Source organism: Leuciscus leuciscus, assembly GCF_965113295.1.
Source record: "Leuciscus leuciscus genome assembly, chromosome: 17".
In the NCBI taxonomy this organism is placed as follows: domain Eukaryota; kingdom Metazoa; phylum Chordata; class Actinopteri; order Cypriniformes; family Leuciscidae; genus Leuciscus; species Leuciscus leuciscus.
In genome coordinates, this window is record NC_138741.1 from 10,909,382 (window position 1) to 10,925,373 (window position 15,992).

Here is a 15,992-nt window from a genome sequence, read left to right on the forward strand (position 1 = left end):
ATCACTGATCCATGTACAAACATAAGTGACTGACTTGATATATAACTGACTTTGTGAATTACACCATTTGCAATTGCTGCTGAGCTCTTTTGATGTGGTTCTTGTTTCCATGGTAACAGCAACTTCTCTGATTGGCTTATCCTCTCATCAGGATTATGGGTACTGTAGTTACTGGCAATTTGGCTATTAAACTTGTTTTTTTAGCAGTGAATATTCTTCAAATACATATACCTTAACAATCTTTGTTTGTTTGGTCTGTATTAAAAGGTTTATATGTTAGTGTTTTCTCTATGGAGAACCCTGCTGTTGTGCTCTATTCATTGAAATACATTTAGTGCATCTGTTGAGAACATACTCTTCAGGGGATTGGGTGAAAATTGGACATATCACCACTGTGAATGCGTGGACAAAATGTGTTGTCCCCTGCCTCGCGGCTGGATGGCTGCCTGGCCGCCGGTGGTGTAGAGACTCATTTAGAGAGCTCGACTGGGACGGGACACTGAAGGTCAGACTGAGAAATGCCTGCAGCAATCTCCCCTCACACATGCTCTCTATTCCCTCAACCCATCCCTTTCTCTCTCTCTCTCTCTCTCTCTCTCTCTTTATTTCTCAGTCTGCTGGTTATAAATCCTCTGGCTATCAGGTGCAGTGCCCCTGCTGGCACTTTCACGAGCTCACGGGTTTGTGTCTGTGGTGCTGAGTGCCGTGTCACAGTCCCTGGGCAAGCGGTGTTGTGACAGACAGTGAGTGTGACTGAGCATACTGACACTCTCTCTGTATTTATTATGTTGCACCATATATGATTATATTTTGCACAGGTCGGACTGTCCTTGAGATGTCCACTAGACCATCAGACCTACTTCGACTACTTTTTGCCTGACTCAAACTGGCACTCATGCTGCTTGTGTCAGACAGGTCTAATGCATCTGATGCATATGTAAAAAACTGTTCAAACACATGTGAATGGCCCTTAATTGTGGTCTTAGCATTGCATCTTGGAGCACTAAAAAGGGCACTTCATGTTTTTCGACTTACTTCATGTGTTTACCACTTTGTGTAGGCTTTTTCAGGGAATGTGCAATACCAAATAAAATTTAAGATGCCATAAAATTTAAATTAATTTCATTTACATTTCATTACATTTAATAACATTTAATAACATTTACTAATACATTATTAAAATCAAAGGTTGTATTTGTTAACACTAGTTAATGCACTGTGAACTAACATGAACAAACAATGAAAAGCTGTTTTTTATTAACTAACATTTACAAAGATTAATAAATACTGTAACAAATATATTGCTCATTGTTAGTTCATGTTAGTTAATACATTAACTAATGTTAACTAATGAACCTTTTTGTAAAGTGTTACCACGATAACTATATTAATGTCCACACCAGCGGGCGATATCGTTGTTTATTCTAAGCATGTGCTTGTCTATCACTTTAAATGCTTGAGCTGTTACAGCAGGATGGATTCTGATTGGCTGCCAATGTTTTTATGGTACATCAGCTCCAACGATATCGTTTCTCTGTGCTGTTATGGTTACAGCTGTGGTGGGAAATCTGCCATTCTTTAATATTGAGAACGATTTTATAACTATATCTTTATCGTTATCTTTATAGTTTCTGTCCTTGATGTGAGCTGGCCTTTACACTTAATTTTCCTGGTTAAATAAATATTACATAAAAAAAAAAAAAAATTCTATTTTGTATTTTTACGCTAACAATGTTCTATTTATTAACAATTTAAACAATATACAGTATATTATTTATGAAATAATGTTCAGCTTGGGCTGCTTGCTCTATAAACCCCACAGTCATCATATTTTCAGGCCATTTCAAGTTTGATTTTGACATGACATAAAGCGGTGATATAAGTGGCTGAGTTGTTTCTTTGCTTTTTAATTATTTCATTTCATTTCATTTCATGTTATTTATATAGCACAAATAAACTCAACAGAAGTTGACCACTGTGCTTTACAAGGTAAAAGTCCAGGAAACATGAAAGAAGGAGCAAAATAAACCATTAACACATAATGTAATGAAACCATAACTGAGTCATGGTCAATGCCTGGTCAAAAAGATAATACTTAAGCTTAAATTTAAACTCATGTAAAGAGGACAGGGATCTGAAGTATAAGGGGAGGCTATTCCATGGCCTAGGACCGACAACTGCGAAAGCACGATCCCCTCTCAGATTATAACTACTTAGTCTAATTAGTCTTGCCATTAACGCTATCATTGTCTTCATTCAGGCCGATTCAAGAACGCGCACAAAAACAAGAGGCGGGATTTACCGCACGAACCAATCATATCCAATCATAGCGCGATGGAGGCATCACCTCCTCTCACTTGACTTTCCCCCATTCATTCTTAATTACCCCTCATCAAACTCACCACACGCTTTGGGGGGTCTGTTAAAAGTCAATGGGCTCAGGGGAGGCAAGCCTACCGCTGTAACTTTATATGCGGGTGTCGCTGCTGGACAGTGTTACTTTAGAAAAACAAGTGACTTTTACACTTTTTAATCTCACATTTTGTAATATTTGCATTGATTTATTTTTGTAATATCGATTATTTTCAAATCCAGTTTTTCTGAGGTCCACTGTCTCCCTTGCCTCCTCGGAGGAAACTCCCCTGATGCATTACAATATACAGTGTATATATTAAATATTTCTTACATGCACTATAATAATATATATTTAATGTTATTTAATGTGTAAATTACTTTAAAAAAATACAACATATTTATTCCCTAGCACTATAAGTCATCAGTATTCCATTTTCAGGAAGAAAAAACTCCAGTTTTCAGAGCATTTAACTTGTTGATTAAGCTTTATACTTAAGCCACAGTTCGCTGTGTGAACTGCATGCATTATTCTTTGTGACAACATGCTCTATTTAAAACCATATTTAGGAATGATAGCAATTCAAATCCTGCACGTCGTGAAGGCTTTCAACCTCAAAGGGACATTCAATACTGTTACCTTTTGAAAAAGTGGGGACTTTTTGAACTGAGCTATAGGAAGCTGGCGTGGAGCCCAAGTTCTTGTTAGCTTGTCTTGGAGCCGCCCGCCAAGCACGCACACGGATGATTATAGAGATGAACGGCCATAAGCTCCATATTTTACGAGGAGGAGTGAGAGAACTCTAAAGTAGGGAGATGTCTGGGTCATAGTCAGAAGAATCGCACAGTAAGAAAACTAAATGGGTGTAAAGGGATTCATGAAGCTTATTCTGGATAAGGAGTGAGGATTTCACTCATCTCTTCCTCCCACCTCAGGGCTTCCTCTCAAACACCCTTCAACAGCCCATAACAATAAGGTGACACAGTGGAGTAGAAAAACTCAATTTCAAGGCTTTTATATACAATTGCTATGAATTAGAATTATGCTTTAAAATGGCTAAAAAGGAAAACACAATACCAATAAAGTATCATAAAAGTGGGCCATACCAACACAATCTCATGGTAGTCCGCAATTATTTAACATTTTGACAAATTGGTGGCTAATTCGTATAAATTTGTGCCATTTAATTAGTATGTTTTCGTATGATCTGCTTACGCCCCAGTGACGGCTATGTTTGGTTATGGTTAGGGGCGGACCTTTCATGCTTCATTATTTCTAATAATCATACATTTTTGTTACAATTCACTTCAAACAAGTTCATACAAAATCGCCACCTCGTGACATAGTTATGTTTTCCCGTGAGATCAGGTTGTCCATACATGGACATGCTATTTTCCAACTCTCCTGAAACCAACTTTGTTTGAGAAAGCAGGCCAACTTTTAAGTCATTAGAAAATCTTGATGAAAAGATAAATCTTTCATTTCCTACTTCAGGAGGGAAGCAGTAATGACCCGTTTGTGAATGAATCCGTTCCTTTCAATCAGATCTAAAAAAAAAAAAAAAAATGCTTTATATGTTTCACAAAACTGGGGGGGAACTACACGCACAGAAGAAAGAAAATCATAAGGGTTTGAAACGACATGAAAATGTTCATTCTTGGATTAATTTTTTTTTTTTAAGACAGAGAACGATAGTTATGAAATATGTATACACATCCAACTTGGTCTTGGTTGTTGTATGTGATAATTATATATGCTCTCCAGTGTTGCATCAAGCAAACTGCTTTCGGAGCGCTACATTCATCGTAGACTCGATTTTCCACAGACGCTCAAATAAGTGCGAAAGAAGTCATTCTACTTTTATCTCTGTGTAAAGCAGTGGCTGTTTAGAAAATATTTATTCCACAATTCAAGATCTTAACTTTTTTTTCAGCCTTGCATTCATTTTGGGGGACTGGGTTTGTGAAAACCAAAGCGGTACGTCGCACACGTTCTCAATAAATACATAAACAAGGAGATGGGAGAGGGATAAACAGACACAGTGCTTCATCTCGACGGTTGACACTGATGAAGTTTAAAGCGTGCCCCACCATTAATGGCACCGAAACAAAAATAAACCATTTTCAAGTATAAAAAGATACACAGCCGCGCAGCAACTAGGCAGCCGCGGTCTTTGATTTATTCCTAAGGGGAAGAGAAAGGACGGGAACATCTTGAATGGCGTACAAGGAAGATTCAAGTTCTCCACAGGAAATCAATTTAAGTGAGAGGGCATCTCAGTTAAAAATAGGGTAACGCTAAGAATACAAAGAATTAATTGGCATGATTTTGGTAGAAGAGAGCACTAGGGAGAACCCAAGTTTGTTCGCCATCCTGTTTTTGTGTTTACTCAACAGAGTTAGTCGTGTAGTCAAGCTGTCACGCACTCTTCTTTTCCCTTACTTTTTTCTACCCTCGATCCATTTCTTGTTGTTTTCCGCCTTCGGCTGTCAGAATTCAAGCAGAGCGAATCACTCCAAGATTTTATGAATCTCTGTCAAAGGCTGCCTCATTTCACTGGAAATGATGATATATGATGTTCTTAGTATGACAAGGAAGCTTTAGATAATAAGTGTTGTGTCACACTTTACTGAGTTATGACTAGTATCCAAAATGACTGTGCTAGACACTGATGGGGGTTTTGGTGTGGGCTGCGCTTGTACAGATTTTAATGAGATCTCGCAGCGTGTTTAAATATTTAACAATTCCTGGAGTAGCTCCTCTGTCTGCTGTCAGGAACACCCATTGCAATTTCATCCTATCCGAGAAATGCTCCAAGAAAAAAAATGTGACATGCACATTGATGTTTCGGCTCATTTTCTGTTTGTGCATCTCTGTATATCTTTAAGGGTGCATCTACCCATAAATGTAAAGAGAATATATATTTGCCCAGTTCTTCATATGAACAAGGGCTATTCAAAAAGTCTATGGGCCCTATCTTACACCTGGCGTAATGCAGTGCCAAGCGCGACGCAAGTGTTTTTTGCTAGTTTCAGCCTGACGCAGTTATCATTTTCACGTCCTGCGCAACGTTGTTTAAATAGCAAATGCATTTGCGCCCATTTGTGCGCCCATTTGTGCGCCCATGGACGTGCTGGTCTGAAAACGAGGTGTGTTCTGGCGCATTGTTGGTGCGTTGCTATTTTGAGCCAACAGAAATAGACTGCGCCATTGACCAACAGAAACCTGGTCTAAAGTCAATGGCTTTTGTTATTTAAAGAGCGCGTTGGTAATGTGCGCCTATAGGCGGGTACACTCTGCTTATTAAACACATAGGGACGCACAGCAGCACACAAACATGCCAAATATTTAAAATAAAAGGACTACAATGTAAAAGATGATTATTGTGTACATAAAGATATGGTGGAATCCGGCTTGTCCCGTAAATGGTCTGCTTGCGCATTTTTACCTCGCGCACGAGCAGATCCATTTGTGCTCTGGAGACGCGTTCGGTCTTCCACTATCAAATTCCGTCATGTAAATTGTGAATCTGCCATGGCGCGAGCGCAACTGGCATTTAAAGGGAATGGGAGATGAGCCTCTGATTGGTTTAACACACATAAATCCCAAAACACACCCATTACTCATTATGAGAATAGGGACAACCCTTTTAGACCATGCGCCTGGCGCGCCGACCATTTTTCCCGTCGTTAAACTAGCAAAAGTGGATTCGGACACGTCCTAAGTGAACTTGCGCTTTAGACCATGCGCTTAGATCGTTAAAATAGGGCCCTATAAGTGGGTCTCTGGAATACTTGATTCTGATTGGTCATTCGCAGCATCCCGTGGTCAAGTGTTTGTGTATAATGAGTGCTAAACTCCACAACTGATCATTGTCCCAGGCCACTGTCACTATACTTAATCAAGTCACTTTTGAGGTTTATTTTGCATTATATACAATACAACAGTTACGGTATATCTGGATATTACTTCATGTAATCCAGATGCTACATTCGATATATAATTGTCAATAAGTGTCCATCAGTTGTGCACTTCAGAATCTCGCCGGACATAGTAGGTTATCGAGGTACATTTGTCTAATGTTTTATGAATACTGTGAATTCGGAAATTCTACTCTTTTCACGTACAGTTTTCTCCTACTATACAATAAGGAAATATACATATTCGGATGCAGCCTATCTTTATAACTGAGTCAAATGATTCACTGAACCAATGATTCATTCAAAACAATGATTCATTCAGGGGAAACTGAATCTGGCCCATCTGATTGATCTGTTAATCAGATGCACGTGAAAGTTGCGTTTGTACTAGCATTTTCATATAGGCTACTATCACGTTTTCTCTCAGAATCATCATCAGTCCAAACAATTGTATTAAATATAATTAAGTTTTGTAGCATCATTAAGAACTACCATGATCTAACAATGGACAAGAGTATATTTATAAATGAATATTAACCAAGATATTCGAAAAAAGATATCCATTAATGTATATAACTTTGTTGTAAAGCGTTACTAATCACAAAATCATAATCTCCATCATAACCCTCTAAAAGTCATGAACCCTAATCTAAAGTACCTGCTTTAGACTCATCTGGTGGCATATTTGTAGTTATAGGTGCATAAAACACACATATAGTCCCTCTCTGGTCTTCCTCCCACCACCTCTTCCATAGGGTCCTATAGGCCTCTGCCCCCCCCCTCACCCCCCTGCAGTTGGCAGTATCTCTGGGCCCGGAGAAGGAGGGTGTCAGTGCCAGGTCTCTAGATCCCACTCCAGCCCACCATCCTATACCACCCCCACTTCTCCACCACACTTCACTCATTATTCATGTTCATAGGGACAGCTTTCATTTGATCTATTACTTAGGCGGGGGGGACCGCAGACTGCTGTGCGGCTCCATCCCTGCTGGATCTTTAATTATTGCAGAGAGGGTTTTCTCTGTCTTGTTCTTTGTTGTGCTAATGAAATATTGAAGTGGCCGATGTAGATTGTGTGGGGCCTGCTGGGGAGGATGGTGGATTACCTTTTGCCTCTGCACAGACCTTCTGCACTCTGACCTGATTTTTCAGATTTCAAAAGCACATGATCAAATGTTTATTTTAAGAGGTCGGTGCATTCAGTTTTGTTTTTATGTCTGATTACTATAATCAGATTCCACATTTTTAAATGGCTTTAAATTAAAGTGTTTGGAAATAAGGTCTCTTATCCATAAATAGTTTAAAGTGAAATGAAAAATGAAGGTCGTGATTGGTAGTTTGTAGTGTTTTGAATATATGAGGTTGTTAAGTATATCAAGTTTATTAAAATTTACTTTCTGTTATAAATAATATGGATTTATTAACAAGTTACAATATAGTGAAGGGGATATCCATAGATCCTTCACATCTAAAGAAAATATTAAACAATTATTCATTAAAACATTTTTTATTTTCATTAGTGTAAAAAACGTTGTGATTTATTTCTTGCAATTGTTACTTTTTATGTCAATGTACCATATCACAAATACATTCGTATTTATCATAATTGTAACATTATTTCTCGAATTCTGACCTTATTTTTTTTTTATTCTGACATTATTTCTCAAATTGACGTAAATCTCACAATTAAAACACTTTATTTCTGGTAATTGTGGCTTTATTTCTCAGTTGTAACTGTACTTCTTGTAATTTGACCAAATCTGACCATATTTCTTATTTTATCTTACAACTACACTATTATTCAAAAGTTTGGGGTTAGTATATATACTGTATATATATATATATGATTTTTATCATTTTTATTTATTTTTTTATTATTAAGCCAGAATGCATTTCATTAAAAGTGACAGTAAAGACATTTACAGTGTTACAAAATATTTTTGTATCAAAGAATCCTGAAAAAAAGTGTATCATGTTTTTTTTAAACATAAATATTAAGAAGCACAGCTGTTTTTTTTACATGGATAACAATAATAAATTATTCTTGAGCAGCATATCGGCATATTAGAAGGATTTCTGAAGGATCATGTGACACTAAAGACTGGAGTAATAATGCTGAAAATTCATCACAGGAATAAATTACATTTTAATTATCTTCAAGTAAAATAGTTATTTTTAAATTGTAATAATATTTCACAATATTACTGTTTTCACTGTTTTAATCAAATAAATGCAACCTCGATGATCATAAGACACTTTCAAACACATTTAAAAATAAATCTTACCAACCCCAAACTTTTGAACAGTAATGTAGGCTACTTTTATTTATTTTTTTACAAAAACATGCTTCTATATCTTATCACAATACATGATAAGAAAGACTTATTACAGTCAGTAATGGATGGCAATGCAAAAAAAAACACTGCTCAAGCTACTTAGAAGTCACCCACAGTATTGTAAGAGCACATGTTTGACCCCCCCCCCCCCCCCCCTCCCTAGTTCATAAGGACTGCGCAGTAGGAGCGTCTGTCCATAGCAACTGAACATATTATCCTTAAACACTGTATATTCCCTCAGAGAGCAACTGCAAATAGATGTAAAATTGATCAACCCGACTGTCTGACCACTGGGGACCACTGTGGTCTCCAAGCAGAAAATCTCAGGAATTTAACTGGAGCGAGTTTATTAAAATCTCTGACCAGTACATTTCTCACGCCGCATATTTAAATTTGGCCTTTTACGCCTGTGAGGCATTAATATTAACCACCACCAGGCATATAAACAGTGTGTTAAAAAATAAACATATAATTGCATCTATAGCAAGAGATTCAATAATTGGCTAAGGGGAGTGTGTAATTGCGCAGTGGTGTGGAAAGCCGTCTGACAGTGATCTACAGGACTCCATTAATTGCCATATGAATATACCCTAGTCTCTTCTCCGCACTGCTGAGGCATCAGTGTGAGGGAGACGGGTCACTCCGTCTTTCCTGGCCCATATCCTCACTGAGCTCATAATTACTAAAACCTTTAATTAATCTTGCTATCACTGGGTAAATGCAGTGCTCACCATATAAATGAATTATAGGATAAGTGTTGTATTGTTAGTGCATGAGGGCATGGTGGGCGCCTGCATGCATGCCGTGGCACTTAAGGCGTGTATGTGTGCTAAATGTGGATTATTGAAGATCAAATGTATAATTAAAAGATTATTTGATGCAAAAATGAAAACTCTTTCTGTCATTATCAAATTTAAGTTCATTTGCACTAATAATGTTCCCCCCACTGCCATAGCTTGAAATCTCATTGGTGTTTGTGTTAAGATTCCAAAATTGTTTGTAAATGCATCGCGCCACATTTTGACAGAGATAGAGATTTAATAGCTATGGTAGAATATTTTCAGTTGAAAAAATAAATAATAATAAATCAGTTTGTTAACAAAAATATGGTTTGACTTGGAATATACTTGTAGATGGACTACTTTAATGTTTTTTTTTTTTTTTGATTGCTCTGAAATCTCATAAATTGTGTGTAAACGCATTGTGCCAAGTTTTCATAGTGATTCAAATGTAATAGTTAAAAAAAATCAATTTATTAAAAAGTAAAAATAAGATAACGGTAATGATAAATCAGTCTGTTCACACAAATATATTATTTGGCTTGGATTACTTTTATGGTGTTTTTTGTGTCTTTTTTGGTGATTGCTCTGAAATCTCATAAATTATTTGTAAACAGATCGTGCCAAGTTTTGACAGAGATTGAGATTAAATAGCTAAAACAATTATTAAAAAAGAAAAAGAAAATAATAGTATTAATAAATCAGTCTGTTCACGCAAATATATTGTTTGGCTTGGAATATAGCATGAACTACTTGTATGGTGTGTGTGTGTGTGTGTGTGTGTGTGTGTGTGTGTGTGTGTGTGTGTGTGTGTGTGTGTGTGTGTGTGTGTGTGTGTGTGTGTGTGTCTTTTTTGGTGATTGCTCTGAAATCTCAAATTGTTTGTAAACACATTGTGCCAAGTTTGATTGAGATTTAATAGCTAAAAAAAAAATCAAAAAGAAAAAGAAAATAATAGGATTAATAAATCAGTCTGTTCACACAAATATTGTTTGGCTTGCAATATAGCATGGACTATTGTGGTGATTTTTATTTTCATTTATTTAATTATTTATTTTGGTGATTGCTCTGAAATCTCATAAATTGTTTTTAAACACACCGTGCCAAGTTTTGACAGATATTGATATTTAATCTCAATCTCTGTTGAAACTTGGCACGATGTGTTTACAAACAATTTCTGAGATTTCAGAGCAATCACCAAAATCATCAATTAATTAAAAAAATTTAAATCATTGTTTTGTCTTTTTTTGGCGCTTGACAAGTGTGTTCCCTTCTTGACAGAATTTTTAGGTGAACTTTTTTTAAAAACAAAAAACAAAGATGTGTAATATATTACAATTTATTCTTAGCTGATTATTTCAGTACAATAAACAAACTGGAACTTAAAAACTGAGTTATACATGTACATTTTTGTCCTAGCATATCACTCTTAATTAATGATCAGAGTCTGGGTCCAAAAGCAACAGCAACAAATCAAAGCAAGTTTAAATTGCCTGGACCAGATCTATTGCTTTTAATACCTCCATAAGGTCCCTTGATTCCATCTCCTATAGGAGTGAATGCTGAGCTGACCAACAATGAGTTCTTGTGTTTAAATCTAATTGAAGTGATTGATGAATTCTCAAACCTCTTTAGCTGAGTTCCTGTGTTTCACTGGGAATAAGTCAGAGTGAGGAAAGTGGACGCTGTGACCCTGCGTATGAGAGCTGACATCCAGCTACGGCACCCGCAATAACTTTCCCTCTCGTGTCATCACTAAAGCTCTGTGGGAAGGGGAATATGTTGTGACATGTCCAGATACGAGCCCTGAAATATATGCTGGCAGTTAGCCACCAGCCTCCCTTTCAATCAACAGGCTCAGCTGACTGGGGCTCTTACAGTGGGTTTAGTTGAGTGAGGATGGAATCGTAACACTGCACTACCATCTAGTGGTTTGCGGAGGGATTGCAGGGCTTCTTGCCTCGTCGGATAGGAAGCCGGTTGTTTACAAGTGGCATTTGTTCCTAATTAAACGCTGCACTTGTTGCAGCACTTCTTGTGGAGAGGGGCTTGCATCCACGATAATGCAGGCGGGATTCTGGATTCTCTTGTAAGCTTCCTCCACTCTGAAAAAAAAGAGCAATTTGTCATAAGTGCACCAAAGCTGTTTTGCTTATAGTCTTTCTGAATATACTTGACATTGTTTGGATGAAAATCTTAAAAACTTGGCTACCAATAGGGGTCATTTTCAGTAAATTGAGCCATAATGTTTTTGTGGTAAACATAAATAGATTTGTTCAGGATTCTTTGATGAATAAACTTCTTTTTTTTTTAATATAAATATAAAAGTATTTGTTGTTACTTTTGATCCATTAAATGCATCCTTGCTGAATAAAAGTATTCATTTCTTTAAAAAAAAAAAAAAAAAAAAAATTCTGACCCCAAACTTTTAAAAAGCAGTGTATACAATTTAAAAAAAATTATTCTACCGAAATTTTGCCATTATTGAAATTATAGTTTCATATTTCAGTATCAGTGTATTATTATTTTTAAAAAATGATGTAAAATGATTTATGCATTTCCAGAGAAAATGCTAAATTTGTCATTGTTTCTACATTTTCTGTTCAAGCCCGTTATGATCCAACATTACAATAATGGTTAGATGTTTCTGAAATCATGAGGGGGTGATATAAATGATTTGACCACATGGTAAAAAAAAGTATTTATCCAGTCTTCTTTACACATTATATTCAACACTAAAACATTTTGAATGGGGTTGGCACAAACATGTTTTAAAGAGAAATTATATTATGAATTATTAATGTTGTTTCATATTAAGTTGTTACTTTTTTCACAAGTAAAATGCTTCATTTAAGAAAAGCCACATTTTCTCTCACAAATGGCACTATTACCTGGAAATGCCCAAGAAATAGCTATTGACATTTACTTTAGAGTAATCAATACATCCAATATAGAGATGCACAACATCAGAAAACTTTAAGGGTTATCACATAAGCAAGTGATCTTAAAAGATAAAAGACTTCAACAAGTTGCCCTACTTAAGTCGGAAGAGCTGGTTGAGCTCTAGCTCAGCCTCCTCAACGGTCTTGTCCTGTCCTCTGTCTCTGAGTCTTCTCAGTCTTTCTTCTGGATTGACAGTGAGAAGCAGCACCAGGTCTGGTTGAAGCAGGTCTCCTGGCCACTGGTAGAGCTCTGAGTCCAGCCTAGGGAGGTTTTCAACCCTCCCACTGACTGCTGTGGCAATGGCATACGCTGCTGTGCTGTGCCAATACCTAAAGGAGACCAAAAAATATATATATATTTGTTTAGAGGTTATCTATATCAGTGCCGGGAAAAGAAAATAACTTAAAAGGGTCATACATGTTATTTTTTTAGCCTTACACCAGGTTCAGTCACTAGCATGCCTCATGAGGCCAGTGGAGTGAGGTTTACACACACACAGCTCTTACTGGCCTACGTTACACTCACCCCCTCCCAAACCTCACTCCCATCCGGGTCACGGCACCAAATGTAACAGGTCCTACTTGGCCCGCTCCGAGCGGGATTCAATCCTTTGCACGCTAACAAGGACACTAAAGCACGCACAGCTCTCACTGGCCTACGTCAGTTACACTCACTACCCTAAACTTCACTCCCATCACGGTTACGGCTCCAAATGTAACCGGTCCTACTCTCCCCACTCCAGGGTGCATTTCCCAAAAGCATCGCCAACGATGGTCACAAGTTCCATTGAACTCTTTTGGTAACTACGGAACTTGCAACCATAGTTGGCTTTGGGAAACGCACCCCAGTGCGGGATTTGAACCCTGGTCATCGGCATGGGAGGCTAGTGCGCTAACAAGGACGCTAATGACTGCAGCCGCTAGTGTTAACCGCTAGCACGCCTCTTGAGGCCAGGGGAGTGAGGTTTACACGTGTATTCCTCACAACCTCGATTTTATCCATGTAACATTCAATATGGTGTGATATTCTCTTCTTTTTTTTGCCATATTAAATACAGCTCTGATTACAAAAATAAATGATTTTACCTGATAGGTATATATTTAAAATATCCTCAAATAAACATTTAAGTTTTAGCAAGCCTCAATTTCCACAAATCCAGCTTTACATACAAACATACATCTGCTACATCCCAGTGTTGCCCAAACATCAGCTGAATCGTGTGAGTGTATTTGTGTCGCACATATCTCTACCTGTCCACTATGACAGGAGCCCTTAAGGACTCTTTTCCGATGTGGGCTGCAGTGATGTAGTTCCCCAGAGCGTAAAAGGCCCTGCGGATGAGGGGTGGTTCTGAGTCAAAGCGCTGTCTGAAAGAAGTCAGGCACTGGGGAGGAGATTTCAGCAGAGTGGCATTCAGAGACTCCCGCAGGGCTTCTGTGAGAGTAGTTTTACCTATAGGGGGAATCAGGGAAAGGTATGGAGAGGAGTCAACAAAATTTTAGAGTGCAAACTACTTGTTTAAGCATGATTTGAATATTGACAGCTATGAATTTTTCGATGATATTACTTTCTGATTGGTATTAATAAGCAGAACAAAATATTTGTCAAAGGCTCATTGTTAACCTGTAGCATCCAGTCCCTCGATCACAATAACAGGATATGCATCACCACTGCTTGTCTCCAGCTGGTCGTCTACGAGCTTCAACACTTCCTTTGACTCCGGGATAATGTCAGTGCACTGGGATGGGCAGAGGAGGATGCAATGTTTTACATCAAGCTGCATTGTGGTTAGAGTACTGAACTGCATTGGTTAGATAATCACCCATTGTTCATTGTTCCTTTAGATCAGGTAATCAAGTATACTTTCATTTCAGCATCAAAGTAAAATCATCTAGACAGGTATGACTGCAGCCGTTTTTATATGTATACACACATTTATAAACATACTACTGTTCAGAAGTTTGGGGTTGGTATATTTATTTATTTATTTTGATTGATTTATTGAAAGAAGTATTTTATATTCTATGCAATAATAAACTATTTTGATCAAAAATACAGTAGAAAGTAAAAATTAATATTGTGAAATATTATTTAAAAAAAATGTTTTTTAATCCTTTTTTAAATGTAATGTTTTCCTGTTATGGCAAATCTTCAGCAGCCATTACTCCAGACTTCAGTGTCACATGATCCTTTAGAAATCATTCTAATATGCTGATTTACTGCTCAAGAAACTAAAAACAGTTGTTGTACTGCTGATTAATTTAATATTTAATGCATCTTTGCTGCATACTATATACTATGTATGTATGTATGTATATATATGTGTGTGTGTCTGTGTGTGTGTGTGTGTGTGTGTGTGTGTGTGTGTGTGTGTGTGTGTGTGTGTATATATATATATATATATATATATATAAATTATTATTATTACTTAGTAGTAGCCTAGTAGTAGTAGTAGTAGCAGCCTATATGTACGTGTATAGCCTAAAGTACAATCTGGTCCCAAAATGTTTCAAAATCCTACTGTACCTCCTGAAGAACCTTATAGGCTTCATCCATACTGTAGAAGACATCGGAGTTCCTGATGTTCAGTGTGGATGGGTGATGCTTGGCTGCTGTAGCAGGTGTGATGTACTGTCTCACTGACTCCTTCACTGGACTGACAGGTGACCACAGCTCCTGCCAGCAGTACTGACCCTCGCGCTTGTATGAAAACACACATACTGTTCTACTCTGCCGCAATGTGTTTAATAAGTCCTCTGAAAGTGTTGTAGTGGATTTGTCTCGTATAAAAAAGCCTTTAACGACGCTATTTTCGTCGTCCGGAATAAACGAAGACGCTTCAAAAACATCGCAATCTCGCGAGAGTGTTGAAGACAGCTTGTGTTTTATTTGAGCGTGCGTTTGCGCTTTCTCGATTCTGTTCTCACTTTGAACATGTAGCGAGAAGAGCTTCCCACAATCTCCAAAGAGCCGTTGATGATCATGATGGAGAACCTGTGGGCTTGAGCTCAGAGTGAAATAAAGAGGTTCAGCGCGCAAATCAAACTCCACCGCAAATACACGCGAACACATCTCTCCACAGCGAAACATTGCTCTCCTTAGCATTGTGAACGGTGTTAGATATTGCAGTAGCCTATATAGGCTAAGGAAGAATTCAAGAATCGCATTTTTACAGCTAGCGCTTACAGAGAAACGAAACTAGACCCGAAAACGAAAGTGGGATAGTCAGCAGTCCACTTACGTAACTCACGAAACGATCCTAGCTGAGTCAGTCAAGCATTCTGACAGTGTAGCTACGGTGAACTTGGGCGGATTTTAAGCAGGTTTATCCAGTTGAGCTATAGGCTATGAAGAGTTCAGATGCAAAAGCCTCTAAATGCCATCTGAAATTTTCTTATAGAATGATCATTTTTATCAAGCTCGTATATTTAAATTCAATAATTTCACATGAAGATTAGCCTACCTATTAATTGTCATTTAAGTGAAATTACTGAACTTAAATATACAAGCTTGATAAAAATGATAATTCTATAAGAAAATTTCAGATGGCATTTAGACGCTTTTGCATCTGAACTCTTCATATATATATATATATATTTTTTTTATATAGGCTATATATATATGTATATATAAAGTCGTAATTAATATAGTTAGTGAAAAT

The 15,992-nt window shown here is 37.3% G+C and overlaps 1 protein-coding gene across 1 annotated transcript; it reads right to left on the reverse strand.

The window, feature by feature from the left end:
• Nucleotides 1-9,781: 9,781 nt before the first annotated feature.
• cmpk2 (cytidine monophosphate (UMP-CMP) kinase 2, mitochondrial) lies at nt 9,782-15,596 on the reverse strand. The gene is made up of 5 exons (XM_082143311.1): nt 14,858-15,596; nt 13,955-14,069; nt 13,582-13,783; nt 12,427-12,660; nt 9,782-11,493 (listed from the first exon to the last, which is right to left on the reverse strand). Exons 1-5 carry the CDS (start codon nt 15,434-15,436, stop codon nt 11,373-11,375), a joined length of 1,251 nt encoding a protein of 416 aa, XP_081999437.1. The 5' UTR covers nt 15,437-15,596; the 3' UTR covers nt 9,782-11,372.
• Between the last annotated feature and the right edge of the window lie 396 nt (nt 15,597-15,992).